Genomic DNA, 27,951 nt, shown 5'->3' with positions numbered 1-27,951 from the left:
ACGATCCGTCTCAGCTACAAAGTAACACAGAGATTCCTCTTTAACCCGACACTCTGCAGCTTCAAAGCATGGCCCGTGGTTACAAGAACGGAAGGTTATTAATGCACTTAGATGTCAGCCTGCACCGGGGTTGGGGGTCTCCAGCATACAGAAGAGGGGATTCTGATATCCACACTGCTTATGGTGTCTCATGGACCGTATCTGAGACCCGTGTCAGGGAAGGGTGGCTGCCCTTTACCCTTCCCGCTCGGCGCTACCGGTTTCTTGCGATGATTATTTCCCAATCCCTAAAACTCCCACTAAACATTCTGTTCCGTTGCGTTATTTCCCCGCCAATCTTTTCCTTTTTATGTCCGCGGAGAATCATTGGAGTGACTCAGATAAGTTCAGACATCTGCAGATTGGATGCAGGAGGACTGGTGTCAGACTCGACGGGGAGCTTTTTCCTGTAACGGTCCAGCAGCGTGCGCGGCCTGAGGTCTGACTCACGCCTATGGGATCCCGTCCCGGGGGGGCTGTGTACCGGCTCGCAGCTCCCTCTGGAAGGTGGGACACCAGAATCGGGACCACTGGTTTTTATGTCCAATTGATTAAGAAAAACCTGGTTCTGGCTCTGCGGTGACTTTACGTTTCTGTCTTGAGTTTGGACCCCAAGTGCTTTAAAGTTTGCTAAACAATCTAATGTGCAAATAATGGCAAAAGTATCCCAAAGGTGACCCTTGTCACCTTTGCAGATTTGCCCTCCCTGGCATTCCTTGTTGCCCTTGCGCTCCTACTGTGTGGCAGGGAGTGGGTTAATATCCCGATACGCTCCGCTGAAGTCTAATTTCGGGTTTTGGCTGCTGCGGTTGCGGCTGAAATAGTCTTCCTCAGACATATCTGTTAACCATTTAAGGGCCACACAACGTTTCTCACTTCGGAGAGCGACGCGCTCTAAGCCAGCATGCCGTCGGCGGGGGGTTAAACTCTGCGTGCTGGAAGCGATTAGAGCGGGTGTCAGCGTAACCAAACAATTGTGCAAATGGATGTAATTTCATCGGGACGAGGGAAGGCAGCAGCGACACATCACTTAACCTTTCGTCTTGTGGTTTGTGATGTCATAAGCCCTTCCTGCTTCTCTCGGCCCCAACTTTTTGCAACATTTTCGATTCTTTTGTGGGTTTTTTGTGTAATTCCTGCTGACTCTTTTCTGTATCATCCAGTTTCATGTAAAGTAAAAGAAATCGTCAGGCTGATACATTTTTGGGATTCAGCTAAAATCTGCTATTTTGTCAACACCCACATGAAGACACGGGGCACTGAGAATGGGGCAAGGGCATTGGCCACGGCTGTATTAACACCGTATGAACCGGAACACTTCCAAAGATTAACAACCTGAAGGCTGGACCCGCGACGACATTTATCTTTATCGACTCTTCTCCAAATACCCCCTCCACAGTTACATAAAGGGGACTTCTGGGGTGACCGGCTTTGTTGCCGTAGCAGCAGAAAGGGATTTTTCAAGCTCTGACGTGTTTTAATGTCTTACGTCAATAAGAGAAGCCTGAAACGACAGATCTGCATGCTTTTCCTTATCGATGTTTTGTGTGAGTGATTCATTACATTTATAAAGCCTTGCGTCCCCCACCCCAGCGGATCAGAGTCAGATCAGAGCTTCCATAAACCAAAACGTAATGTTTTTTACGGCAGAAGCCTTAGCTCTGCGTCTGACTCCAGCGTTCAGGTGGACGGGTGTTTGGAATTCGTTGGCCCAGGGCATGGTGTTAAACGGCGCGCTGAAGGTTATATAAACGTCTCTGCCTTCAGAACGCGGCTGCACCCGGTAACACCGTCGGACCTTCCTGAAATTAGCCACTTCCTCGATTTCTATTTTTGTCGTTTCTCCTTTTTCTGGAGTTTTAGCTTCAGATTGTACCCCTCTAGTAATAACGTATGTCGAGGCGACAAAGCCGGTACCGACCAGGCCGTGGGCTGTATGTGATACGAACCCCATATCGATAATGTTATTAAATGGAGCCGCCATGTTCTATAATAATAATAATACAAAATAAATAATAAAATAATAATAATAAATAATAATAAAGATCACTTTCAGTGTGTTTCACCAAATGTTCCTAATCATTCCTCCCTTGTTTAGTTGCCCCAAGGACATTTCTGGGACATTTAGTGCCATTAGGGTGACATTTCTGTGACATTTAGTGCCATTAAGGTGACATTTCTGTGTTTTTTGTAACTCTGTTTAACACGATTACTGTCTTTGTGTTCCCGCAGGATGATGTTATGATGCCGCAGCGAATCCAGCTGCAGTACGAGGCCACCGTCCGGCACCCAACCAGCGTGAGTACACATCAGTAACCCTTTCATTCCCAGATAACTCGTAGCGTGTTAGAGAACGTCCGCGGCACGTTATCCAGTGCGGGGGTTTATAGACAAAACTATCCACATGATGATGGAGCTGTGGCTTTTCTGCCTCTGGTCTGTAAGATGCCAGGAGGGTCCCCTCTGTTTTATGTATCCGTCTGAAACACTTAAATGCATTAAAGGAGATTCATGGAACAACCTCCCAGCAGAAGTGGTAGAGGCCAATCTTTTATCTAAGACAAGACCAAGGACTGACTAAGGCTTGAGTCTTTACAGCAGGAGAAACGGGCGACTAGATAAGGGGCCGAATGGGGCCGATCTGCCGGCGGGTTCTGGGTTTCTTGGAGTCTGTCTTGCCCATGTGTTGTGTAAGGCTCTGCGGCGGTTTGTTGGCAGCGTGTATGTATATATATATATATATATATATATAATCATAAGCGATCGGCCGCCCCTCTCCTACACATTTCTGCGGTGTTGGCGGCGCCGGGAAGTTCTGCATTCCAGTCCGGTGGAACCAGGAGGTGAGGTCTCGCCGCGTTCTCTTTATTGGTCGAGCCGGATAGTTTGGAACATTCCAGTAAGAGCAAAGATAATGAGCGCCGGTTACTCTAACAAGAGAGATAAAGGCTGAGTTATTTCTGTCTTAACTACACAAGTGGAATCCACTCACGGGGATCACTCAAGACCTAATGCCACACATTTTTTCCGCCCTCGGTGACAGCCTGTGACAGACGGGCTTCGTAAACTGCCAACAAATACCATTTTTTGTATTTATTTTTCTTGTCACTCAGAGTCTTCTACTGACAGCCAGACCAACGGCAGCCGGACTGACAGGGATCCTCGATTATTTGTTAGGGTTTCTTTTACGTTTCAAAGTCAAAAGCTGTAAAAGTTTTTTAGAGATCCCGAGTAAGCGAAGCTTACAGAACCTGCGCGGGTAAAACAATCACAAGCGAGTATTTAGAAGCTTTCGCGCCGAAGCAGATAATTATTCCGCGTGCCGGGGCAAGGAGTTATCCTCCGCAGGGGGGCTTTTTTGGGGTAAATGCCACAGCTGTCCCCTATATCTGGGATTAAAACCTCATCTTCTGCGTCTATCAAAGCATGGCGGGGTCTTTTACCTCTAAATACGTCAGGCTTCGCTTTGGAAATGGCTCAGAGGCCGTTATAAATCCCCCGGGGAAGTCGCGTTTTATCCATCACATATCAGTCGGAATATGCAAATAATTTCCTGATCGTGTAGAAATCGGGCTTTGGACCCCGATAAGTTGTGTGCCTGGCCCCGCGCGAGCTGGGTGAAGACTGCAGCCCTTATGTGGGCCGATCGGGACCCCTTGCACCTGTCTCGCCATTAACCTGCCAAACATTTTATGTCCCCCCTCGAGTTCACTCACCCCGAAACATCATCCTGGGTTTAACGGTCTGCAGTTGTTCCTCGTAACAAACATCTGGGCCCCCGAGATGCATAAATAAAATATTTCTTCTTTTAAGACGCATCGATCGCCGGCAATTCCTGCCTCCAGCTGGACCGGCCGTCTACATTTTCCTCCCCGATTTATTCGTAGAAATCCTCCGGATACATTTATGTATGTTATCTATAGTCTCGGCTTTAATTATATCTCGGCCAGTAATTATTTCATGAAAAATACAAGAAATGATCTACGGGATAATTTAAAATAATTTGCGTTCCGTTTTAAACACCCAAATTGTCTGGATTTGTAAGTGCCGGCGAGCTGCTGTTTTGCCCTAAAAGAACCTGAAATCTCGCTCAATTCATCCGACGGTAACGACGTTGGCCGGCCTGAAATAAAAGCAGAGTTGTTGACAGAAAAAATGTTACTTTAGGTTTCTTTGTTTCTGGTTCAGCACAAAGGCGCAAGCAATGTGGTTTAGTGGCTTTAATCAGCGAGGAGCCCGTATGTAAACACATTTCACTCATTTTTCGGAAGGTGAATGTGAAACTCAGCGGTACTTGGTAGATCCGGATCGGAACAGGTCTGCCCGGAAGATCCCAAACGAAGAGGGTCTACAGTGGACCCCGGTATTTGGGTCGCTCACCTATTGTCTCCTCATCCAAACCACAGGAGTTCGCTTGCTGTTGGCCGTCTTAAGGATCGCAAAGGTCGCTCACTTTTAACGGTTCCTACTTGCCAAGTCTCTAATGTGTTCAGTACAAGAAGACGGCTCCGCAAGCAGTGTAAGGGTTAATGGTGTGGTTTTAAGTGGATTTCCCTTTCGCTGATACATTGTAACCTGCGCTGGCTCTTTTCGGCTGAAATCGTCCAGGGACTCGAGCGAAGCAGATTCCGTGTCTTCCGCCAGCGCTGGTTCCACATTGTTTAAGGGCCGCATCGGACTGGCCATTCCCAGAACAGGAAAGGTGTGACCCCCAGCGCGTCTCTCCATCCCTCTCTATACGCTGAGCCGCCACTCTCCGTTTACATTGTGCTGGGAATCCGTCCGCGCGTCGCTGTTATTATTCCTCACGGTGTCTTTGTCTGGAATCTGAATAGAGTCCAAAACCGAGGCGTGAAATACTCATAACTAAAGAAATAGAAGGCCCCGGAACGCGCGGGAAATAGAAGACCCTGGAACGCGCGGGAAATAGAAGACCCTGGAACGCGCCGGAAATAGAAGACCCCGGGATGCGCCGGAAATAGAAGACCCCGGAACACGCTGGAAATAGAAGACCCCGGAACGCGCCGGAAATAGAAGACCCCGGAACGCGCCGGAAATAGAAGACCCCGGAACGCGCCGGAAATAGAAGACCCCGGGATGCGCCGGAAATAGAAGACCCCGGAACACGCTGGAAATAGAAGACCCCGGAACACGCTGGAAATAGAAGACCCCGGAACGCGCCGAGCACAGCAGCCGTTTCATTTGAAACGCCGGGATCGTGTGATGGTTTATTGAACGTTTCGACAGCACTAGATAGAGATAGGAGGATGGTCGGAGGTCAGAGATAGATGAATGCGGCTGTTAACCCGCCGCGTTCTGGGCAGCCCCCATGTCTACGAAGCGCGAGTCAGAGGAACATCTGGTGCTCTGCAGAGATCCAAGAAAATATAGCGGCGTTCTTCGCTTTCACAAAGTACTTGTGAATGTTTATTTTGGAATTCATTCACTATTTTGATGTTTGTTTTTTTATGTCCGGCATCCTCACAGGCAGATAGAAACGCGACAAAAACAAAGCTTGATTAGCAACATTTCTGCCTTTTTATTATGTGCCGGCATAGGCGGTATACGTGTGCGTTTAATAGAAACCGGGACAGCCAATGAATGATAAAAGAGCCGAGATCCCGTTTCCCATTGGCCGTGCCAGGTTCAGCCTTTTATTTTCAAAGTCACCCTCCTGACGTGCTATGTGCATGAATCGTAAGAATTAGCGCCAGAAAAGACATTAACTCACTATAAAGAGGGTATCAGGAGGTTTAGAACGGGGGGACGGACGCTGATTGTTATTTCACCCCACTGAAGACGAAGCTGGATACATCCCGACAGTGATCTCTCCTGTTGTCACTAAGCCCCCCGTCTGTCACTAAGCCCCCCCATCTGTGTGTCTGTGTGTTATCGGTGTGTCTGTCTCATGGAACACTGTCTCTGTCAGCAAAGAAACAACCCTCGGACATCTGTCTGGACCCCTTGGGGGGGGATAGAATACAATATTAAAAGACAAAAAATAAACTCCAAAGTAAATAAAGTCAACAGGATATTAGTGTCAAATCCGGCTGCCAGATTCTCTGACACAGAGTGATTCGTGTTTAAAACCACAGCGGGGGCCGCATCACCCGGAGAATTTATCACTCCGTGATTTACTCATTCGATGCCTTTCTAGGTTTCAGGGCGCTGGGTGACCCCATGCTTGGCTCCGAGGCTGGCAGGAACCCAAGCCGTCGGCTGAGCGACATCTGTCTGTCCGGGCCTCCAATGGCCCACCAAGTGTCTTCATTCACAGTAACCAGAAACTACGCAGATTAATGATCTAATTATATGAAACTATTTACTAATTGTCTGCGTGCCGGTGATATTATTCCCCGGGTTCTGTGACATCACTTTGGAAGCAATGGTTCTGTTCCTCCGCCAACACCGGCTCGTCTGCAGGCCTTTCGTGGATCTCTGTTCTGGTAACATAGTAACTTCGGTTGAAATGACAAGTTGTCATTTTCCCTCTCCTCTGGTCCCTTCTCGTCCCATCTTTTCTCGTGTTGTTTTGGTTTGATTTTCATGGACATCTTTTCCTAATTCACTCTCTCACGTGCCGGTTTGGGATTCATTTCCTCCTCGCACCCCACGCCCCGTCCTCCTCGCACCCCACGCCCCGTCCTCCTCGCACGCCCCGTCCTCCTCGCACGCCCCGTCCTCCTCGCACCCCATGCCGTGTCCTCCTCGCACCCCACGCCCCGTCCTCCTCGCGCCCCACGCCCCGTCCTCCTCGTGCCCCACGCCCCGTCCTCCTCGCGCCCCACGCCCTGTCCTCCTCGCGCTCCATGTGTTTGCTGCGCTCTTCATGTGGGTTTTTAAATCTCCGCGGGGTGTTTCTCGGTCTGCTTTTAATTCCTCGCTGTTGGAGCCGATGGACGGATGGGGTACGTTCTGCCACCGCGTGCAAACTCCAGACTATGGCCTCTCGCTCCACTCCGTGCAGGCTTCCCTCCCGTGGTGTGTCCCTGCTCGGCTGTTTGGCGCAGTACGGCGGCTACTGTTATAGATCAGTGATAAGTATGTTGAGGAGAGGCTTATGGCTGGTAATAACGTAACATGAAGACGTGACAATGCCGTGTTTTCACGTTGTTACAGCTTCTCCACATATAGTTTATGGACAATCTCCGGAGCCGTCCATGGCTGCATGGGAAATGTGTATCTGCCGTGCCTGTAACACGCGTGCACAGTGTAACACGTGCCATGGCCAGACACGCACACGCGTTCCCGTAAGCGTGATGTCATTCTGCCGCCGCGATGCCCTTTCTTTCTATCTCTCCGGCTCGCTCGTTATCTCCTGCCTACTCGTTCTTTTATCGGAAGGCGCGCTCCGCCGTGGAAAGTTTCTCTGATCAGTTCTTAAAAGCGGACACGAGGTCATTAACCAGAAATAGGAAGGAAGCTGACTCAGAAATCTTGCCCAAGATGTTCTGTACGTTGGCGGGGGTGTCACCTGTTTCTGCGTGCCGCCTTTGTATGTGTGACCGCGTGTGCATGTTTGCGGCGGCATGCAGTGCTCCGTCAGCCTGCGTGACATATTCTGTGTCGGGTTTCATCCTAGCCCAAAGAGCTTGCATTCGCCGTCAGCTTTAGTGGCTACAGAGTGGCAGATACTTATTTTCTCTTTGTTTCTGCTCCGATGAGCAGTTTCAGGGCTTTTTCCGCCCCTTGCTCTCTGTCCTTCTGGTCGTCTCTTTACTCTCCAGCTTCCGGAGGCGGTCGGGCCGCGTTTAGCATTCCGCTCCCGAGGCGGCTGCTGGCACTACCCCTGTGGGACTGGCAGGGGTATTGTGGCGCCGGCAGCGATTGTTCTGCTGACTGACGGCGTTCATTCTCTCGCTGTCTGTTCCAAGGAAACAGCTTGTGATGGATGGGATTGGGAAAGTCCGCGGGGCGTCCGGCAGGCAGAGAGAGGTTCGGAGTACCCTGCCTGCGTGCCAGATTTCTGGGAATCCCGCGGGCCGCTGTCTCGGATCCTTTGGGCCGCCGCACACCTTTTTACGTCTTCTCAGTCCTCGAGCTTCGTAACCAATCCAGTTTAACTTCGCAAACTTCCCGCCGCCGGCTCGCTGCTCTCTCGCAGATTGTATATTCCAAAGAATACTTCTAAAGGTTTTAGCATCAGGGGTGGGCACGGTGGATTGGGGGTCCGTGCATAAAAACTTTGCTCCTTTTTACCAACTCCATTGAGATAAAAGCTGTGAAAGCATTACATACATTATGATCTATGTAGAAGGAGACTTTGTTTCCATCACACTACACGGATCACGTGTTTGTAACACGCACCCCTGCTGCTTTTGCATTAAGTAGCCGTTTGTTTCAGAATCGCCCCAGACCGTAAACTCATCCATAAAAAACCAAAACTACGTTTTTTTTAAGGACTAAACTCTTCTGTTTTTCCAGCTTTCCAATTCTAAATCCATGTATACACAACAGAACGATTAACCCTTTAGCTACCGGGCTGCGAAGGAGGCCGTGGGGTATCCTGATCCTAATAATCCCCCCCAAATCAGCACCTGTTCATTAGTGTGTTTGGAAAGGCTCGGATGTGCCTGCGCGGGGATGTCTCCTTATCTCGATGTTTTGGTTACCTCTCGGATTCCTCTGCGTCTCCCTTCCTGTACAGCTGGCCGCTGCCCCTCTCTCCCCGTTCAGACCCTCTCTTATACCAGCACTTCATTATAATTAAGCGAGATAATGAATTCTGGTCATCTGACACTCAAGGAATAAACGATTAAACACCCCCGGGATGTCTCGCGTGATTCCAATCATCTGGAGAGTCGGTAGCACCGCTGGGTGACGCAGACGCACCTAACACATAACGATACGTTTGTGTGAATAAAGATTTTTGGCTTATTGGGAAATAATACCCCTTTTCTATGCTTCTGGCAGATTATTGGTTGTCGGGTGGTGAGAGAGCCAGCGGGGGCCACTGAACGTTACACCCGATGGATCAACGGCCTGACGCCGGATCAGCTCGTCACGCAGGTAACGATGGCTTCCGGGATCGTTATTATAACAGCTTTTTAATCCTATCGGGAAATATTTTACTGAAATTGCTGAATCGTTTATTTTTGCTGAATTGTTCTACGAGAAGAAGCGGAAAAATCTCCAGAAAACCGTAAGTTTAGTAATTCTGCTTCATTGCTTTTTTTTTAAATGCTGCAAAGAAGCAAAGAAAGCCCTCTATATAAAATGATTGGAGGAACCCCGTTTGGGTATAAATAATGTCCGAGCTGCTCATAAACCGGTTGCTGAAGTTTTGGGTTGTGAAATGAATTTCCGCCGTCCTCTCGCCCCGCGCGACCGCCTGATATTCTTGTAAAGTCCGCGTTTTTTCGCACGTGTATTCTGTTAGCCTCGCATCATAAAATATGTTTCTTTTTGTGGTCCGCTGCTTGGTTTTCATGTGAAAAGTCATCGTTCACGTTATAACCTACTCTGTGCAACCCTACCTTCCTGGCTTAGCAGTTAACAGGGGTCTCCGATCCCCCCGGATTAAGCGTTACAGGTTACAGACAGGTGCAAGCGCTCGGAGCTTTGGCCTTTGAAGCCGCTGGGTGGAAGTCTTTTCCCTCTTGTTCCTGATGTGAAAACATGCGCGTCTTAACACATGCTGCTGTCCGTCTTAAACCCATATGTGAAAACGACCAGCGTCCTGCATAGTACAACAAAGAAAATGAGCGGCCGCGCTCCCCCCGCGTCGTTATCTTTGGTTATTGTGCTCTGTAACAAACGCTGAGCCACAAGGCGTATCTGAGGGTCTTCTGCGGAGTGCAGGGGGAGTAAAAACGTCCGTCGCAAACAAGCATTTCAGCTTCATTCGAAGACGAGAGAAGAAAACCTTCCCAAAATGCACCTTAATTATCATTAAAAAAAATGGGCCGTATCGGAAAGTAGTGGAACTTCCCCATCACATGGGGTCCTTTAGCTCCTAGGGAGGGGGAATACAATAATATAGGCCGTACTTTAGACTCCTTTATACTGAAAATGCATGTTTATAAGGCTCTTTTCTTTCATTTTTTGGGGACATTTGGTTTGAATTGGCTTCTAAATTAAGCTCTTCCTATCCTTTAACTCCGGCTTTGTGTATAAGGGAGACCGCGTAGAAACGGATCCCCGCGATAAAGCGCTGCAGCCTGCGGAGCGCCCGTCACAACTACTTCATAAATCATCTCCGAAGAAAAGGTTTATTCGTCCGGCTCGGCGACCCAGAGATGAATAAGGACGAGGAAATGAAAAACTCCAGTAACTCCGGGATTAGGATCTTTAAATGTTTCAGATGTGTCAGAGGCTCCCACTCGCTAATCCCGGCAGACAGTATGCGATTGGGGGGGTTAAGGAAGAGTTACCCCCAAAACATCAGACCCTTTAACATTCGGTTCATGGGGTCAAAACCAGGGGCTGGTGCGTGATGCCATGGATCATCGATTTACTGAAAGGGTTGTTGATACAAGGACTGGCTTTACAGTACAATTGCCAGCACATTCAGTACAATAGCCTAGTCCCGCTATCACTATTGGGGTATGTACAATGGGTAGCGGGACGCTGGCGCTCCTTATCTCCCCGGTTCAATGAAATGTTTGCTCTTCAGCCCAAACTCTAGAATTACCAGAGTGTCAGCTTCCCGTTATTATGCAAATCTTTTCTCCGGAGATCGGATTTCTTGTACGAAATAATAAAATAACGAGAGGCTCGGCGTTACGCTGCTGCAGAATGAAAGTTTATAGTTAGAGGAATCCGTTGGCGTTGAAGGAAACCCAAAACATCTCGCCCTTTACTTTAAAACAAGCGCCGTGTTTAGTTAAGTCGTGTCCTGTTTTCATCAGACTGGAATTAAAACTTCAGCTTTTTTTTTTTTTAAATAACAAATTAGTCGAGTTCAGGGCAAAAAAAAAAAGAAAACACCGACTCAGCAGGTTTGGAAAAGCCTCGAGCGGTCTGGCGGACCGTAATCCCGGATTATAAGAGGCACTTAGGAGATAATGGGAACTGACTCGTCCGCATCTGTAAAGCAGAGCACCCGGAACGAGTGGCCCGGCCTAATTGGCTTTGCTGCAGAACTATGCGAGGTCACGGAGCAGCGACCTCCAGAAACCAGCTCTGCCGAGCGGCGGAGCTCGTCGCACGGCCGGTTATCCGGAGTGACGCACTGCAGTATTGTGTCGCGGTTCATACATCGCGGAGCTGTAACCAAAGCCGTCTCTTTAACAAACACACGGAGCGTTTGAAATCACGTGTACTCGGAGCAGCCGGGCTGAGTGCGTGTAAAGTGCCCCCGTCAGGTTTATGTCGCGGATCCCGGATCTCTCATTAAGCTCTCACGGCGCGGTTCCGCGGCCAGTTTACAGAACCTGGGAAATATTTACCCCGCGCTTTCTTATCTAGATTGTCATGTTCTTAAGTACACTTCGCCTATTCATTAAGAAGCGATTTGTAAGGCGTTATCTTGGTGGCATTCATTATTGTTTTAACGTCTCATTGTTAGCGATTATGGAGACGGAGTGCTGGAAAAGTACACCGTAACGCGCGTTATCGGGTACGTGGCCGAGCTGCGAGCAGGGAAGTGTCTCGGCTTTCTGATCGCAGCCGGGGGGACAGGTGGCTTGGAGCTTGGAGCTTAAACCACGCGTCCCGGTGTGCTTCACGTCTCGCCAAAAGAAGAGGAAGCCAGAAAGTAAGGATGCGTAGTAATCCATGCGTCCCAAGCAGTCATCCGTGGGCCGGACACTCTTAGAACATCCTACTGAACAAACAGATACAGCGGCTCTTCAGAATAAATGAGCCGCGGAGCTTTTTATCTCACTCAAGCAAATGTGTGAAATGTTCTTTAACGAGAGCCTCTCACCGGCGCTACACAAAGAATCCATGAAACCAAACGGAGTTTCCCCGACACCTGCATGGAATACCCAGAGCCTCTCCCTGAAAGGGTTAATGCTCTATTGGAAGAGTCTCGTAATAACGCTTGGCTCTCCTTTTTTACCCTCTTTGGGCTGAAGGAGGACATCGCGAGTCTCCGGTGTAACGTTAATGCCGCCGGCTGCCGGTTGTCACGCGGAACGTATCATAATAAAAATGGCCCTTCTCCATTTAAAAGAAATTCAAAATGGGTGTCCTATCCGGGGGAACCGGCCACGTCTGCGGGGAAACGCTTTAACGTTGGGCTTGTGTGTGGCTCGGAATCCGGATCGTTCATTTGGAATGTTCCGCCCTGAAAATGATTTGTCACCTAAAAGAGAAGGAAATGGTTTGCATCTGGTGCTGCCTTCGGTATTTTGTATAACCTCAGCTCCGTGTGGCCAGCGTCGTGGGGCGAGAGTATTAAACTTTCACAACAAAACCCGTGGTTTCAAAAAAAAAAAAAAAAAAAAGTATTTCTTTTTACGAAACACTTGAATAGTTTAGAGGGAAGCTGTGTGATTTTGGATTCGGCATAAATGTGAAATGCGGAGCTTCGTTCCCGCTTCACCTGGGATTGTATAGATTGGCGAGAGGTTTAGGCAAAATCTGTTGGCCAGTAATGTTGCTCCAGAGGTGCCGTCTGCGAGCGGTCTCTCTCCCTCTCTCTCTCTCCCTCTCTCTCTCTCCCTCTCTCTCTCCCTCTCTCTCCTTCTCTCTCTCCTTCTCTCTCCCTCTCTCTCTCCCTCTCTCTCTCCCTCTCTCTCCTTCTCTCTCTCCCTCTCTCTCTCTCTCTCCCTCTCCCTCTCTCTCTCCCTCTCTCTCTCCGTACTCCCTCCCCGGCTGCTCGCTGACCACAGTAAATAATATTTCTCTTACTCATATTTTCGTGGCCGGCTCGCTGTTGCCAGGGCTGGGGGGAGGCACGTGATATTTTGTTTTTGCAATTCTTGGTTTGATGGAAGCTGTGAATCATTCTCCTGGACTTTTCGTAAGTTTGTTAGAAGTGCTGACATGAACCACAGTCTGTTACCTGCACGTACCTAGGGGTCAACAGGTTGCCTCGGTGTCTCAGGGTTTATACTTTAGTCGGTCACACAGAGTAACGGGGTTTATGCTGCGGTTTGCACCGCGGAGTCTTGGGGTTTACACTCCTGTCTGTGTCCCGGAGTCTCGGGGTTTACACTCCCGTCTGTGTCCCGGAGTCTCGGGGATTATGATGCGGTTGGCACTCGGCGTCCGGCGGGTGTTTAGAATACTTTGCATCTCGTTGTGTTCCTATCACATCGTGTGCCTGGATGCTTCCCAGCCTGCAATTCGCATTAAAATGTCCAGCAATAGTTTATGGAGAAACTCTTCTGTTAGTCATTAAGTGACTTTATCATTCGCGGAATCGATCCCTCGTTCTGACCCCAATACCGAGGTCTGCGCTGCCTGACCTGCAAATATCTAAACATGTTTGATGGGTGATATCGCCCGTTAATCTTAAACCCACAGCACACATTTCTATCTCACCGATTAGGAAGCAAACAATAGCGTCCGGAAGAAGAAAGGCTCGGAGTCCCCTGTTTGGGAAAACCTGTTCGGGTTATCATTATTATTCTTTTTATTATTTTTATTTATGTGCCACGTTTTAGAAACTCTGCGCTTCTCTGCAGGATTATAATGATTTTATTTCATCACCCAAAGAAAATAGGGTGATATTTCCAACTCGCCGAGTCCCTTATCTGAAAGCCGTCCGTGTATATGTTCCAAGTTCTGCGAGAAACCGGCCGCGTTCTAGATATCAGCGGACTGTTCGAAAGGGGAGCTTAATCAACTTGGAATGACTTTTGTATTCAGAAGTTCAGAAAAATTATTTTTATTGCAAAAAAAACCAACAAAACGAAACCTAAAAATAATCCCCGGACCGGCAGATATTTAAAGTAACGTTTCAATTTGTTTTGGACGATGCTCTCTGCGCACCGTCCCCGGGGATCCACGTCTCTGTCTGATTTGAAGGGTTCCTTCCTGAGACCACAAGGGCCGGGGTCTCTGTATATTTGGTTTAGCTGCAACCCATCTGATCTCTGCTCAGCAGATGTTGATAATTACGCGGGGAACAGAGGCGGCTCTGTGGTCGGCCGGCGGGCTCTGGTGCACGTGGGCCGGCTGCAGCTAAAGGCAGTAAGTGCTTCCGGCGAGTGCGGCCGGGCGGCCGGGGAGCCGGCACACCGAGCAGCCTCACAATGTCACTTTTGTGCTTCTCCTCCTGCCTTTTCAGTGCTGCGGGGTTAACCCCTTCTTTGCTCTTCGCAGGCTCGTGAAACACTTCCTGACTACGGAATCAATCCACGGCGCTCGTAGTCAATGCGAGTCGGCTTCGTCCTTAAGCAGAAAACCCCCCGTCCCGCTACTAACAAAACAGGACCCCCGACAAAGCCTTCACGCGTTTCCGTTTTTATTTTATTAAAATAACTTTGGATTCAGCAAGCTGGGTAGAATATTTGTGTCCTGCACACGGGGTGGCACCTTCTCCCATGTCATAGTGAGACCCCCGTCTCTTCCCACACTCCGCATCCGCCCGCCGGGGGGCATTCAGCGACAGTAGCGTCTCGTATCCCGTAATTTCTGCTGACTTGGGGGATCCGCACCCCAAACTGTATCGGCATTGAAGTCGTTCCTCATCACGGCCCTGTGGGGTAGTGACTTAAGGCTTTGTGCGCATTCTGCGCTTTGTTAACGTCAATGAATAGACCCTTTTTTTCTTCAACCCAATTAGAAGTCTTCAAGGCAGGAAAGTCAAGTGTTCAGTAAATTGCCCCATCAGCTTTCAGCTTCATTGTGTCCGGCGGAGCCAACAAGAAAACATTTCCCTGCGCCTCCTGTAGACTAAAACCTCTAGTATTGACTTAAATAACAACCCCCCCCCCATGTCCTACAGCCTGGCTCTTCCAGGGGCTCTCCTCTCTCTTAGTGGATTTTGGGTGGTCTCTTACTAACGATACAAATTAGGGAGGTCCCCGCTGACCAGATGTTACCACCTGACTTGTAAGGTCTGGGGGGTCAGCCGAAAAGTCACAGAGTAATGGCTTTAATCAGCGGGACCGAGACTGGCCGAAGCTCAACTGAAATTAGGAGTTACTAATTGTGATCAATTTGTTTCACTCTTCAAACACAAATTGCTTTAGACGTGGCTGGTGTGGCCCCCTCCACGCTCTCGTTTAGTGTTAACATCTGTATGTCTCCTGGGGGCGCGAGTTCTCCCCTGGGACAGCGTGATCTCTATTATAGAGACCAAATCCAAACATCTATAGTTAAAAGCGATGGCCGCCTTTGGCCACGTCCTCCTCGCATCACGCTGGGTATATCAAAGGTCTTTTTTTATTGATTTTTTTTTTATTTTTTATTGAATTTTGTTCGCTGACTTCGTTACGCCGACTTATGTGTAATATATTGTGTTCTCTCGCAGAGACTCTGATTTTTATTGCACGTTAATAGTTTTCAGATGTCACCGTGCCGTTTCTCCTTATAATTCTGCCTTTAAAGCAACAGCTAATGGAATAGGAATAAATAATTTTTGTCCCTTTCACTGCCAGGGCCCAGCAACCCTACAAGGGTACCTATAAGCGCTCGCCAGTATGTGGAACTATGTGGGCAGTAGCTTAAACCTTTGGTCTTGTTGGGTCGTCGGACTGCTGCCGTGAGAGTCCAAGTCTACTCCATATTATACATGGAGTTGGTGAGAAGCCAACCAGTGACCCTGTCGGACAGCGGTAGGCACCATCTTACGGTTGGCTTTTTTTTATTAATATAAAATCCTGATTCCCCGGTGAATGTAACGCTTTGTAACTGTAGAAAAACGCGCCGGTGGTCGGCCCCCGCGGGCTCCTCTCGGAGCGCGGCTGTGACTTTGGTGGCCGGTGGTATATGTGGTCTGTCGTATATACCACCCCGGCACGTGTTTTGGGCCGGCCCGTGCCCTATTTAAAGTTCACGTCCTCGGTTTCTCTCCATGATCTGCGTGACACGCAGAACCAAACAAATTGCAAGTGGACCTGCCCTAAACTTCCCTTTTTTTCACCCAACGGGAAATATTTTTTAACTGCTATTTTGATATAAAAGAGGAACTTGAGGCCCTCTGTGCGGTTTCTTAATGGGCAAATCTGTCAAAAAAGGAAAGTCCCACTGATTTGTTACCAGAAAAAAGAGGGTAGAAATGTTCCGAGTCGGTGCCCGTAAGGGTTAATACGATCTTAATGCCCATCTGGTTCTCGTAAACTGAAATAATAGCAGGCAGCACCCAGATCTGCCGGCCCCTCGATAAGACACGCCGGTCGGCCGGCTCTATCGCGTGCCGCTTGGACAGTCACCGTTCCCGTTATACTTCCTTTTTTAGTGTTTGTTGTGAGGTTTGTAGGTTTTTGTAATCATTTTTTGAGATGCTCTTAAACCTCCGGCGCTTCTGTTTTTTCGCTGTTACCACATCTTCTGCGTCTCGTCTCGGTCGAAGCTGCTTTAATGGCTCCGGAGCGGACAGCTGTCTTTCTTCCTTCAGTCTGTACAGAATAAATAAGATTAATGGGTAGGACAAGCGCTGGTGGGACGTGGGGTGAGATTTAATTCCCGGTCCCCGTAGATGTAAAGGAATTTACGATACGTTGAGCTGAAGACTGTGTCCCAATGGCCCTTTATCACTCCCATCACTCCTGTCACTCCCATCACTCCTGTGTCCCAATGGCCCTTTATCACTCCCATCACTCCTGTGTCCCAATGGCCCTTTATCACTCCCATCACTCCTGTGTTCCAATGGCCCTTTATCACTCCCATCACTCCTGTGTCCCAATGGCACGTTGTGTTCACTGATCCGAGTTTAGGTTTAAAAGGCTAATTGATGGTTAGAAAACCCTTTTGTAATTATGTTACAGCCAGAAATGTCCTTGTTTTCCATGAAAACACCCGAGTGACCCCAAACTTTTTAACGAACCTGTGCGTTTTGGCCTTTCATGGGCTTCGTCAGGTTGGTTGCTGCATCCCATCCTAAAGATGGTTGAAGGATCCCGGTGCCGCCTCTCTATCCATCGCTTTTAGAGGCAGGTTAAGTGACTATTAAAATTCTCTGTACCCCTCAAAGACCGCTAAACCCTTGGAAACCGCGGGGGCCCTTTAGTGGCCGAATTCATTGGAAGCGTTTGCAGATGACTGCCATATCGGGGAAGCGTAACAGAGAAAGCCGCATTGTGCTCCGTGTGCCTCCTGCTCGTTAATCTAATCTCGCGTTAAAAATAATAAACCCCTCTCGCTCCAGATTTTCCAGATTCATTGCGGTGCACAGAACTTTTCATTTAAAGCCCGTTTTAAACACAAAGGGCATTTATTTCCCCGCGCAAACGTATTATTTCAACGGATAATCAAAACCCGCATATGAAATCCAGATGCTTGGAAGGAGTTAACTAGCTTAGCCGGAGAGCTGGGATACAATGTCTCTCTATAGCATCGACCGCAGAAACAGAGGAACATTCCATCGCTCTTTGCGCTCTTGATCTCCGTTAAAAAACATTTGGAGCCCTCGCTGGACTTGTCGCTTTGCCGAGGATCACAGCACTGGTAATTCTCGGGTCACATCCATTACAAACCGGTCCCAATGGCTTCGAAGTCGGCAGTAGGTGGTAGAAAAGACTTTTTATCAAGATCTGTTATGAAGCTACTGTCAGGGTCAAAAAAATGTCAGGGTAAATATATCCAGTAATGTTGGATTTGGGTGGAATTTACCACCGGTAAAGAGAAGAAAAAAACCCAAAACGCATCAGGATTGTGTGTTAATACGAGGCTTTATAACTTTAAATGGGTCAAAAACGTCATTAAAGACCCGGCACTTGAGAGGTTAAAATGTGCGCGCAGCCCCTGCTATTAATAAATATTAATATTTAAGTTATTAAAGTTAGAGACAGCAGCCAAGTGGTGATCAGAGGCTGCAGGCACATGTTAACCCCTTCAGTGCCTGTCCAGAACTTGGGGAGTTAACCCTTTCGATACCGGCCCGGCACGGGAGGGGTTAAATGCACCTGTCAGTTTCCCCAAGGAAGTACTGACCGGTTTATAAATACATTAAGCAATTCCCTTTGTAAAGAAGTAGAAATGTATCACGTGTGGGGAAACATCTGAGGGGAAAAAGCGGCACAAACTGTTGATGTTGATGGGGAAATGGTGTTTCATGAAATCAGTTCAGCTAAAGCTATGAAAATGTTTAAACCTGACGCACGACGCTGCCAGACCGTAACCATGACTACGCACGATTTCTGAAAGTGGAATTACGCCGGGGCAAAAGCTTGGCCCGATGGCGGCAGGAGTTCGGCGCGTAAGATCCGGGGATTGGACCGTCCCGCGCACGCTTCCTGACCCCCCCCCCAGGCTTGGTATGAGCCGCTTCCCTTCCTGTTGTTGAACGGGGAGCTTTGCCAGGCCGCCGGTGCCAGGTGCAGATGTGCGGCGACCCGCCGGATCCGGGAGGCTTGTACCCTGGCCTGATGTGGTGAAAGTGAAAGCAGGTGATAAACAGGAGATAACCGGAGTTATTGTGACTGCAGCTCTGCGGACGGAAGCTTCCTGTGCATGTCGGTAAAATCTGTCACCGCCACCTCTGTGCGTCCCTGCGAAAGGGGGAGACACGGGCCGCTCAGTGGGGACACGGCCCCTCTACTGGGGCTAGAAGGGGTCACAAAGCCCGGTTGGAGAGGGAGCTTGGTTTGCAGACCTGATGAAGATTTGATAAGGGCACAGGAGTGGAATTACCCCATTTCACACCCAGTTGGCAGGGGGTAAGGGGGAATGGTTGTACGTCTATGGGTCTGGAGCGCATTTCTCTTGGTGTTCCTGCAGATAAAAGGCTCTGGGGCGCCCCTGTCTCTGAGATCGCTGGTTTCCTCCATTTTACTTTCTCCTATACTTCTAATCGGCCACCAGACAAAATGTAACAATGTTTCACCCTCCATTCTTCTGGGGCGTCTCAGTAACCTCCTCCCTTTCTGATCTGCCTTCCACGCTCAGCACTTCAGGCCTTGGAAACAGCCTGGTGAACGCTGGCACCCATTGGGATGCTGTGGGCTAGTTGCATGAGCCCTGGGCTGGCCCGTGTTGAATGCAGACCACCGGAACTCCGCACACGTATCTCTTCAGCACCAGGAAGGACCACAAACCGGTGTATGGTTTACCGATCAGAAGAAGTGAGTTTGTTCGACAGATAATGTGGTGGAGAGAAGACACCTGCGATTTAATTTCACACGTTTTCTCTAGAAAATTGTTATGGGGTTTTTTTGCCCTGAAGCCCAGACGTTTGGATAGGAAGTATGTTCACGAAACAGGAAGAAAGGAGGTTAGGTCTGAGGCGTCAAAGTTTCAGGTTGGTTTTTGGTTCCATAGCGGCTACACGCAGACAGAATCTCCCGTTCCCGGATGTCAGTGAGACGGTCAGACCCTTCCAGGGCCGGCGACCCATGACAGCGACATGATTATGGGTCGGTCCCCTCCGCAGCAAGCCCTAAAGAAGGCGACAGCCCCAGCGTCCAGGAATCTCCCGCTCTATGGATGGAAGATCGAGCCCCACGCAGCCGCTTCTCTAATGGAGGCCACTGGGACACCCCTTCCCGTATGGAACATTGCTGTATGAAACACCTTTACTAGGTGGCTGAATTGTTAGTGGAAACACTTGATAAACTCCCCAAGTACGACCGCAAACGCGTTACTCGCACACTTTAGATGAGAATGTCTCGTCGGCATTAGCTGGAGGGTTTGTGTATGACACCCCGTCTGCCCCCCGATACCGTTCTCCGGGATGAGCCAGCGAGTTTCATAACGCATGCAATATCCGGCTGTGTTTGTGACGAATACATTAAGAGAAACGCGTCTGCAGCCAGTTATATACTTGGCACTGCACTTCTGAGGCGCACTCATTAAAGCGCTCTTGGTGTGGTATGCAATTTCTGTCACTTGTCGCCGCGGGACGTCCTGCGGAAAGAACATATTAATTCCACAGGGTGGGCTGCGTGGCTCATATGTGCCGCCAATTCAAATATTTCTTCAAATGAAAATCCCGGTAAGCCTGTAATTAACGTGCTTGGTTTAAACGTTCTCAGGATGCCTGTGAGGGACGGACTTATTGCTTTTATGCTCGTTAGGAGCTCTACGTTTCACTTTGTAACATTGTTGTTGCAGAAATCAGCTGCTACAAAGTAACCGTCTCGGCTTTTCCTAAATGTTAGAGTTTTTTTTGAGCAGAAGCGGTTCCCAGTAACGCGGGGCGAGGAAAACTTTGCTGTTTGACCCACGCCAGTGTTTGGGGTAGACCTGGGTTCTCACAGGACATTCTGAAGATGCAAAGAGCCTCCGGGTTTATCTGCCCTCGCAGCCGTCCGTCCGTCCGTCCGTCCGTCTGTTCATCCCTCTGTCCAGATTCCTGGCCACCGATCCGCGCCCCCGTGAATCACTTCACTGTCCCAGGACAATCACATTCGTCTACAACTTTGCTAATTAGTGGAAGTTAAAGCAAGTTTGGGGCGGCTTTGCCTTTCAGAATTTCCAAACTCCAGTGAGTTTTCACAATAGACGGGATGAAGAATGGCGTTTCCGGATACGCTGCGCTGTTTCTTGGGTTCTTCCCCGAGACAATACTGTAGTTAATAATCGCCGAGCAGGCCGTACGATGGATGCATCTCATCCCTTTTTTTTGGTCCTGCTGCTCACTTGTCTTTAAGGTCAGTAAGGAGTCATACGACATATTCCTCGTAGTGAAACACGCGCCCGACTCACCGAGTAACCCAAACAAGGGATATGTGAGCTCTAGGTCATCGGCCTCCGACACGCAGCCGTGAAATCGCACTTAAAGGGATACAAGAAACCTTTTGCCGACATTAAGGATACCCACGAGGTTCAAATCCCCTTATTTTTGTTATACACCACAGAGGAATATGCATGCGCTGGTTTGGAAGGCAACAGCAATTACATTATCCTGATTGATTGAGAGGGTAAAGCATCCCGGTAACCGTATGGCAACCACCCGGATCTCACAGGGAAACCGCGCTCAGGAGTGCCTGCGCCTCATCGTCACTTCGGCTGCAGCGATATGATATCTGTGCGGATACATCATGAATCACCACTCGTTTTCCGTGTATAATTATTATTTTGTTAACCCTGGGAAAGAAAAGTTTGAAACAACAGCTCTTTTATCAGGGGTCGGAAAGCGAGCCCCAGTCAAAATACTTCATAAAGCCCCGCGGTGGCTAACAAAACGCCCTGACAAACGGGGCAGTGTTCAGAAAGTGACATTTCTGCAGAGTTTCAATAAAACAGAGCCTGTGTTCCAGACGCCGCGCCTGCGCCTTTCCAGGGCTGGGTTATTCCGGAGAAGCGGAGCAGAACCGGCAGTCGGCGCGTACCGCTGTTACCCCCCCCATAATATAGTTACTATTACCGTAAATCTCTTGTGCATAAAACACGTTAGTCTTGTGCTAGACAATAATAAAAAGTGCTAAAAAGTCTTGCTGTGCTCAAACGTGTCATAAAATTACACATGACATCACATCTGTGCTAAGCAGCGGTGACATCACAAAAGCTAAATGCATTCGAGCGACAGAAAAAAGCCGCAAAGGGGTCCGTTAATAAGAATATAAAACAATGACACAGAAGTCCGTTGCGCAACCTGAAAAATGGCTTCTGCGCCAAGGTGAGCCGCTGCGTTTCATCGATGTGCAAAGTGATTTACCGCGCAGCGCCGCGTATAAAGCTGCGAATTATGATGCACGCGCCGGGCGCAGAACTTCTCCACTGCAGGAAGCCTTGTTTGTTTTAGTAATTAAGACACGGCTTTCTTTTTTGCAGGGGTCGCGTTTGCACATGATTTATGGGGCACGGCTGAGAGGTTTATTTTTCTCTTTGTCCCTCGCTGATGCAATCACCACATCGCAATTAAAACTGAAAGAAAAATAATATTTTTTGCATTTGACGTTAATTACAGAGCGTCCTGGTTACTCTCACTCTGTCCCCAGAGCTCGGGGGGGGGGCTGCTGGCACCGGAGTATTTATAGGAAATCTCCGAACATCTCGGCTTTCTCTTCCTAAACCTCCCTTCCCTGCTAGAAATAGAACCGACGCGTTTCCGCATCGACCCCGTAAGGGGTTACTTGATTAGCGCCGGGGGGCTTTAATGGTCAGACAGCGTTTGGGGGTTCTTAATGCCATTGCAGGGATTAAATAACTCATCAGAGACTTTACTGGATCCGTTATTACGGCTGGGAAGGCGTCGGGGGTGGAATTTGCTCGGATCCCCGGCTGTCTGATAACACGGCGCCGCTATCCTCTTTATACAATGTAGCCGATGACCGACCGCAGCGCTCGTCGTATTACCAACGGCCGGCCGCTGAGAGATTTACGTGCGGCTTCCGCGCAGGGTCCCGAGTTATCATATAAAGTAGGGACGGGACAGTCAGACGTTACGTTTGTTGGGCTGTAAGTTCTTCCGTCGGGTAAGAATTATGTGACAGCCGGTGTGATCTACAGTTTCCTGGAGCTCAATAAATCAGGAAATCCTCGCGTTCTGCGCTCTTTTTGTTCTATCGGCTGGTGATAGCGCGCGTTTCTAGATGGAGTTTCCATGAAATTATAATATATAGAATAAAACAGGCTTTGTGTTTTTCGTCCCCATAACACAAATATTACATTTCGGGCTTGCGCGCCCATGTGAAGCCCGGCTGGATGTAGAGATATGATGACGGCTTCGGCTACGGGGACTTTGGTTTTTTTGGAGAGCCGCGGCCGACGTTTCTGCAGAAAGAACGCTGGAAATTTGTTACATTTCAAGATATATTTTCGGAAAGTTTGATGCGGCGCCAGAGCAAACAGAGACTACAGAGGAAGATAAGGAACCGGGTTCTTGGGAAAGCAGACCTATCGTTTGTCTTTCTCGTTCTTTCTTAAACCTTTAGAGAGAGCCCAAATACCACAAGCGAGAGAGCCCACGGGGATGCTCAGTAGCTCCTTTCTTTCCTTGTCAGAGGAGTCCATCATCTCCTCCATGTCCGCGCAGAGAAGAGGCAGACATTAACACCCATCATCCCTTTCTGAAGACATCTTGTTCTGCCGGAAGCGGACGCTAACGCCGGGGACTTGTATCTGAGCAGCGGCACTCGGTGTGTTAGGGAATCCCCGGACTGATCGAAACGTTCCTAAACAGTTTGAAGAGCGGGGTCTTTACTCGCCCCGATGCTGCGGACGCGCTGTCTCTGCTCCTCGGGTTTAGTCTTGCTTTCCTCTAACCCCTCGCAGCCGCATTCTGGCCACAAAACCACCAATTTCTACATTATCTTAACGACTGATTTCCTCAGGACGCGGCTCGAAGCTTTATTCGCACCTCTGCTCCGTGTCACCCACGCAGCACTTTAACACTTATTTGATATCCTGCTACGGTTTCGGCTTGTTGCCCCGGCGGACACGCGCAGCCACCGGGGGGCTTCCTGTGACCCATGGGGGGCTTCTGAGGATTTGGGTAACTTGCAGATCTTGGAATCTTTCCACCAAGAAGTACGTGGCCTAAATGATGGGACCGCGGGCTGGCCGGGGATCATGGGGGTTTTAGTACCAGGCCAGCCTTCCGTGGCTGGGAATGTCTGGCCGAGCTGTGCACAGATTTTCTGCGGGGTGGTACTAAATGAGAGCAGCTGGAGGTCTTGAGTCCGAAATACCCCCGACGTCCACCCCTTTCCCTGCCGTCGGCTTCACCTTCCCCACAAGACGTTTAATGAATGTAGGAGTGACGGGCCGGCCGCTCGCACTCCCAGGTAAGCGATCCCACGGCAGGAACGACACAATGGTGTGAGAAGCCGCCGATGGCTCCGCTCCAGGTAATGGAGCCGCCAGTTTGACAAATGGCCGTGGTGGGAACCAGCGAGCAGTCATGCTTTATCTGGCTGACAGCGCTTGGTGACACAGAACCTGCCTGCCGATGAATTATGAGATGGGAAACGCTCTTTGTGTACCCGGGTCTTAACGCAGCATTGTGAAGGTGTTCCGGGGACGCGCTCCGTGATCGGTTCGCACCTCCACCCCCTGGGAATCGGCTCGCCTATCTGTGTGCCGTCAACGGTGATCCCAAATATTCACCTAACCACCTCTGCTCGGAGGCTGCTCAGTGCGCCCAATCCATCTCTGCTCCTGTGTGGCCTTTCACTCCCTTTCTTTCTCACAGAGCCCATCAAAGTCTTTTCAGAGGGCGTCTATGTATTCAGCGCAGGCGCGGGTAAATTCACCCCGTTTTAGTTATTCCTTCTCTATTCTGTGTTGGCACCACTAGACCGCGAGTCTCCCTTTGTACGACTGCAAGCTTTTTGGGTCAGGGTTCTCAGCTAGACGTTAAGCTCTTTGGGCCGGCCTTTGCTTGACTACTTGCCATTGTGCTAACAGACCAAAAGCTGTGTGCTACAATATTTTGATTATCCTATTAAAGTGTAAGCTCCTCAGGCAAGATTACCCCGTCATACCCGTAGGCAGTAGGCTTCTTGTTCCAGAGATTCCTGTTGTTAGAATGTGACTACAACTCCCATGATGCCCCCCATATCCCCCCTAGACAATATAGCCATTGAAGCAGAGTCACCATTAAATAACCACGTGGTCTGACATGATGCCATTAGATTGTAAGCTCCTTTGAGCAGTTTTAACTTGCATTATTCTCCGTGTATAGTCCTGCCAAGTTGTATGTTTAACTGCCCCCCACATGCCTTCCTGTAAATAACCCCTTTGTATTTGTAGCTGGGGTTAATTAGTCGGGTCACTCGGGCCGCTGCGGGATGTAATCATCAGCGTTTGGTTTCGGTTTCATGGCAGGCGGTAAACACAGACCAGGTCCTGTTTGTTGCCCTGATCCCGGGGCAGGGTGCTGTCTGTGAGAGGTCAGTTCCTAATGACAGTAATAAGGGGTCCGGCTCTCTCCTGGTGATTGAAGGGTCTTTGGACAGGCAGCGGTAGGGAAGCTGATTGAAATATTTTGCCCACGGGGACGTATTATTAACCCCGTGCTATTGGCAGTTAACCCATGAAGGGGCGGCATAGTGTTCCTTGTTTCATAGCTCTGAGCAAAAGTTAAATGATACGAGCAACAAATCTCCTAGTAATGGCTAAAATGCATCGAGCGCTTGGGATAGAAACATCTTCGCTTTCATCTCCGGATGAGCTGGGGACCACGGATGCCCCCAGGGACCAAGGATGCCCCCAGGGACCACAGACAATGTATGCAAGCAGTCTTCTGTATCCCTTAAATAATCTGTTGTGAGACCCTTGAAGTGCAGAGGGGCTTCCTAGCCAAAAGGGGTTAAGTGCACAGCGATGCCGCCCGGAAACGGGCATGCTTTCATACCACATCTGCTGGAAGACAAGACAGACACATCCTCCCGGATGCCGGTGGCGCTCGCCGTCGTCTGACTCGCCGCTCCGAGGCTTGGATCTGCTCCAGGGAAGGAGTCTGCCCGCTCTGTCTTTTGTTTCCGACCCAGAAATGAAAAGCTTTTCCGGTCGCTGTGCTGCCGGCTCGTCAAGAATTCAAATGAGGAATTAAACGCGATGGATCGTCCGTGAAGCATCCAAATTGGCTCCATGGCATTCACGGCGGTGCGGAGCCTTGGACTTGGTCCCTGGTCAGGGAGGGGGGACTCAGAACAGTCTAGTTCATTAGAAAATGATGTCACAGAGGAGGGGACGCAACTAAAATGATGTCACAGAGGAGGGATCGCAACTAAAATGATGTTTTCATTTAGACAGCGTGCCACATGCCAGCTCTTTTTTAAATCGGTAACCCATTCAAAGGCTTCTGCGTTGTTGGGTTGCTGTTTACGTGATACTTCCTGCCTCGAACAGGAAGTGCTCGTAGCTGGGCCCAAAATGGCTGCTCCCTGTAGGTTCTTCCTACTGATTTTCTGAAGGCATCGTAGGGTTTCCTTGCGTGCCGGTACCGGCTCGTCTCTGGCATTGGGTCAGACTGTCTCCGGTATCTGGGGGGGGGCGTCTCTCACACCTAAACATTTCTTTTGGTTTGTTTCATCTGAAACCAACCAATCACAGTCTTGGATTAAACGCTGTTTAGCTGTGATACTTCACTCGGATACGATCAGCGTTACCCCGCCTGCCGTGGAGGCCGTTGGATCGGTTGGGTGGATAGAAGAGTCAGCTTTTTACGTTTCTTTTAGTTTTTCGGTCCGTGCCGCACCTGTTTGCTCCATTAGATTGGCAGCCGCTAATTTCTGAAAAGCAGTCATTTTGTCAAATTGCCCGTGTTAAATATCACGCAGAAACTCCCCGACTTTATCCGAACAAAGCTGATTGTGTCATGTTGACAGAAGCTGCAGTTGCGAGCTTGTCCGGACAGGATCTGATTGTTCGGTCCGAGGGCTTCTCATTCAGCGCTGGAATCCCCGGGTTTTCTCCCGCTGACAGGTAGTGTCAGGACCCGCTAATGAACCAGATCTAATCTTCTGCCTGAAGAACGCCGGAGCGCTGCTTCCGAGCTCCGCAGACCCCCTCACTCCGTGAACACCGCCGCGGAGTATGACGCCGCTACATCGCTCAATCAATAATCGGACCAATAATTAAATACATAAAGGGATTTAACGAAGGACGGGAGGGACGTTTATCTCAAAAGAAGAGAAAAAAGATACAAGAGACCGTAAACTACAGGGTCGGAGGCTTTAATGGAATGGAAAGTTTTACTTTACAGAGAGGGTGGTAGATAAGTGGAACAGCCTCCCAGCAGAAGCGGTAGAGGGTAATACAGTGCATGGGATAGACGTACGGCTCCTGAATCTAAGACGAGACCAAGACTGCGCGCTCAAAGTCGGCGATAGAGAGCGTTCATGCGCGGTCAGCGTTCGTGGTTATACGTAGTTAGTGAAATGATGGACGTTTTGGCGAGCTCCCAGCCGCGGCCTTCGGCAGATTGCACTCGCCCCGAGCCAAGTTTCTGTGCAGATAAAGCAGCGAGATGATAGCGTGCGTCCGGGTTTAATGTATCCGAGCGGCAGGAACTAACCGCGGCTGGGAATAATGCTGTCATTCATGCGCCGTTTGCTTGCGGGAGGAAAACATGCGATAAATACCATTACTGTCATTTACTGCAAAACCATTAGCTACGGGGGGACGGAAACGGTTACGGGACAGCAACGCTCATTATCCTCAGCCGCTCCGGAGTCTGGGGTTACATGGGAGAATTCCGGGGGGCAGCCCTGAGACACTCGCGGGGTCTGCTTAGGGTAGATATTATCTACGATTGCCCCTCTGAACATTACATCTCGGGGGCCGGGGTTGCCGTTGTTTGATTCCGAATGTTTCCAGGAATATTTTGGATAGAATGTCGCACCCCGGAGGCAGAAACCCGGGATCAGTAAACCAGAACGTCTCCTCTTTTTACCCAACTCCATGCAGATCCCCCGTAGCCGAGTCAGTCTGTTGGCACCCGCATGCCCCGTGCGGGGTTTGGCCTGGTAATGGGGGCAATTATTCTGATAAGGGCTTTTGGGAACCTTCCCCCGAGACCTCTGTCAGGGGTTTCTGTAGTCACAGGTCCAGGGGCTGCAGACGCCTCTAAGGAAGACGGATTGAGGACTTTGGGGGTGCGTCGGTCGCCGTCAGACCTTCCGACATAAAACATTTAATGGAAAAGTTACTTCAAGGGTTCGGGTGTTTAGGTTTTAAATCTCTCCGCAAAGTGTCTGTTTCCAGATCTCTGTAAATGGGGGTCCTGGAGAAGAGAGCAGACGGGAGAATAAATCATCCGGGATTCTTCTGGGCCTCTGTAATGCCTTAGAGTGATAAGAGTTATCCTGCGTCCTCTGATCACACGTCTGTTTAACTAACGAGGGTGTCAGATAAAAGCTGTCAGGGCCGTGTGGCTTTTGTCAAAGAGTTAGAGCCTTCTTGCCTCCGTCGTATCTGGACTTTCCGACAATTTATTTATTGACGGCTTGTTTTATATAGCGCCAT

The 27,951-nt window shown here is 49.4% G+C and overlaps 1 protein-coding gene across 1 annotated transcript in view; it reads left to right on the top strand.

The window, feature by feature from the left end:
• Positions 1-27,951, top strand: part of B3GNTL1 (UDP-GlcNAc:betaGal beta-1,3-N-acetylglucosaminyltransferase like 1) — a 60,381-nt gene that overhangs the window by 14,821 nt on the left and 17,609 nt on the right. Inside the window, exons 5-6 of the mRNA XM_053453108.1 lie at positions 2,272-2,337; positions 8,953-9,048. Of these exons, the coding sequence (XP_053309083.1) occupies positions 2,272-2,337; positions 8,953-9,048 (162 nt within the window). The remainder of the gene's footprint in view (positions 1-2,271; positions 2,338-8,952; positions 9,049-27,951) is intronic.

This window comes from Spea bombifrons, chromosome 13 (assembly GCF_027358695.1).
Source record: "Spea bombifrons isolate aSpeBom1 chromosome 13, aSpeBom1.2.pri, whole genome shotgun sequence".
In the NCBI taxonomy this organism is placed as follows: Eukaryota; Metazoa; Chordata; class Amphibia; order Anura; family Pelobatidae; genus Spea; species Spea bombifrons.
This window is presented reverse-complemented; position numbering and strand designations above follow the sequence as displayed.